This window comes from Pygoscelis adeliae, unplaced genomic scaffold, assembly GCF_000699105.1.
Source record: "Pygoscelis adeliae isolate BGI_AS28 unplaced genomic scaffold, ASM69910v1 Scaffold314, whole genome shotgun sequence".
NCBI lineage: Eukaryota > Metazoa > Chordata > Aves > Sphenisciformes > Spheniscidae > Pygoscelis > Pygoscelis adeliae.
This window is the reverse complement of record NW_008824668.1, coordinates 1,103,620-1,105,818: the sequence shown is the minus strand read 5'-3', so window position 1 is coordinate 1,105,818 and position 2,199 is coordinate 1,103,620. Positions and strand designations below refer to the sequence as shown.

The following is a 2,199-nucleotide window of genomic DNA, read 5'->3' as shown; positions in this document are numbered from 1 at the left end:
GCAAATTCATTTGCCATTTGCATCATTCGCTTAACTCTTCAAAACACCATAAAGCTACAGCCCAGGCCGCACTGCTGTGCTGCCCCTACATTCTACCTCAGCCTGGGCACGCCAAGCCAAAGTAAACACCGTGAGAAACGCACGAAGAAACTCCTGCACCAAACTATATGCTCTTTAACAAGCATCCCTTTTGTCACTGGCCTGTTACAGATGCAAGCAAATAGTTTGTCTCAAAGTCTTTTCACAAACCAAGGAGTGTCAGAGTTGCATCCAAGAGGACACCAAGATACACCCCTGATCCTGGAACATAAAACAAAGAAGTGAAGATAACGCCTGTCACATTATGCCCCCCTAAATCCTCAAACAAGAGCAGAATTTACTTGGTCGATGCTTAAAAAAAACCCAACTGGTCTCCTACAATCTCAGAGTTCAAGAAATCTTGCTTGAAAAGTACTATTTATTTCTGTCTGAAGTTACTTCGGCTAATCGATAGGACACGTATCACGGGCATGTAACAGTTTTCCCCACTTCACTGGGTAAGCAAGCAAAGTTGTTTTGCACAAAATATGGAAATCCATGAAGTTGTCATCAACCCCAACAAACAAATAACGAGCAGATGAACAGGCACGCCGAACGAAACAGCTCAATAGTATTACAAACGTTCCTAACAAAATGGGAGTGGCGTTAAAAACATTAAACCAAAAAGCAGTACACACCTTCAATGCAATTTTGACTCTTTTAATCTTTTTGACCTTTTCAACTGTCTTTGTGCCGAAAACGTAGAAAGCAGATTGAAAGAATGTTAGTACGACAGCTGACAAGATCACCAGCAGATTAACAACAGTCAGAATATTCAACTTGAAAGTAAAGAATCAAAGACTTTTCCCTAGAACTTCTGGCGAACGGCTAGGTTTTGTCCACCCAGCTGCAATTCTATTGCCTAGTTTGAGTATATCAAGATAACATCAAAACCAATCATTTTACACACGTTTCTTTAAAAAAATAATAAAAATGTTTAGCACGCAACTTACAGGATTGAGCGTATTACATTGGTCTATGGGATTCTTGTAATCGGTCTTCAGTTCATCAAATGCTATAATCTAGGAAAAAAATTGAAACAGTTGTGATTCTTCAGTCCAGGAGCCACAAGGTATTTTATCCATGAAAAGTAACGTTTTGGTACAGAGCCAGGACGCCCAAGTGCTGCCACCGTGTTCGGGAACGTAACTTCTCCCGAGCACGTTCTCACGTCATAAACCCACAGGTAAGAGACATCTGAGGTAGGTTATACAAACAAGAAAGCAGAAGGTACTCCAGGCACTCACAGGCCTCCGCCCCTGCCCACGCTCTGCCTTTTGACCTCCCCGGGAGCCACGAATTTCCAGCGTCCCTTTGGGCAGTTTTTAACCCCGCTCACTGTGCGCCCACCCCGACCGTCACAAGCGACTCCCTCGGCTGCCAGCAGGAACCGGAACGCAGGGTTCGTTACTCAAGAAAAAGCAACAGCAATCTTAAAAGCAGCCCAATGTCTTGTCTCGTTGTCAAAGTAAACGCTGACCCCCGCACGCATGTCCATAGAATACGCTCGACCTTTTCGTGCCGTGAAAATCAGACAAAGATGCGGCATGAAATACAACAACAGCCGCTTCTGCAGAACAAGCGTCGTGCCCAACGTTAAGAAAGTCTTAAGACAGACCGACTTGCTGTCAGCATGAGGTTCGCTCCTGTTCAGTGCGGGCCCCCGCGGGTTTACAGGACAGGGCTTACGTTGCAACAGAACAGCTTTTGTTAAGGACAACTACGAAGCCTGAAACAGCGCCAGGAACAACATCCCCCTCGCGCCCCCTCCTAGAGCGGTATCTCACAGCCCATCCGAGGTAGGCTCCCGGCTCTCCCTCCGTCAGGTTCGAGACAGAAAAATCTCAAAAAAAAAAAAAATTTTTAAAAAACCTCAAAAAATTAAGCCTTCTTATAAAGCACGAGAAGAACGCAACACTTAACTCATTATTTCTGTTCGAGCAGCAGCCAGCCTGACTTCAGACCAGAACGTTTTCAGCCGCGGTTTTAACCAGACTGCGCCCGTTTACGACGCGTCCATTTTATTAAACGGTGTCTTGCACCCGCACTGGAAGATTCGTTTTACCCGGGGCCAAACGCCGCCAGATCCCCACCTCTTCAAGAGAGCCACGAAGGCGGGGA

The 2,199-nt window shown here is 45.7% G+C and overlaps 1 protein-coding gene across 1 annotated transcript in view; it reads right to left on the bottom strand.

Annotated features, from left to right (window-relative positions):
• CNIH1 (cornichon family AMPA receptor auxiliary protein 1) overlaps nt 1–2,199 on the bottom strand; it is a 14,422-nt gene that overhangs the window by 6,112 nt on the left and 6,111 nt on the right. The window contains exon 2 of the mRNA XM_009322941.1: nt 1,032–1,100. Within this exon, the coding sequence (XP_009321216.1) occupies nt 1,032–1,100 (69 nt within the window). The remainder of the gene's footprint in view (nt 1–1,031; nt 1,101–2,199) is intronic.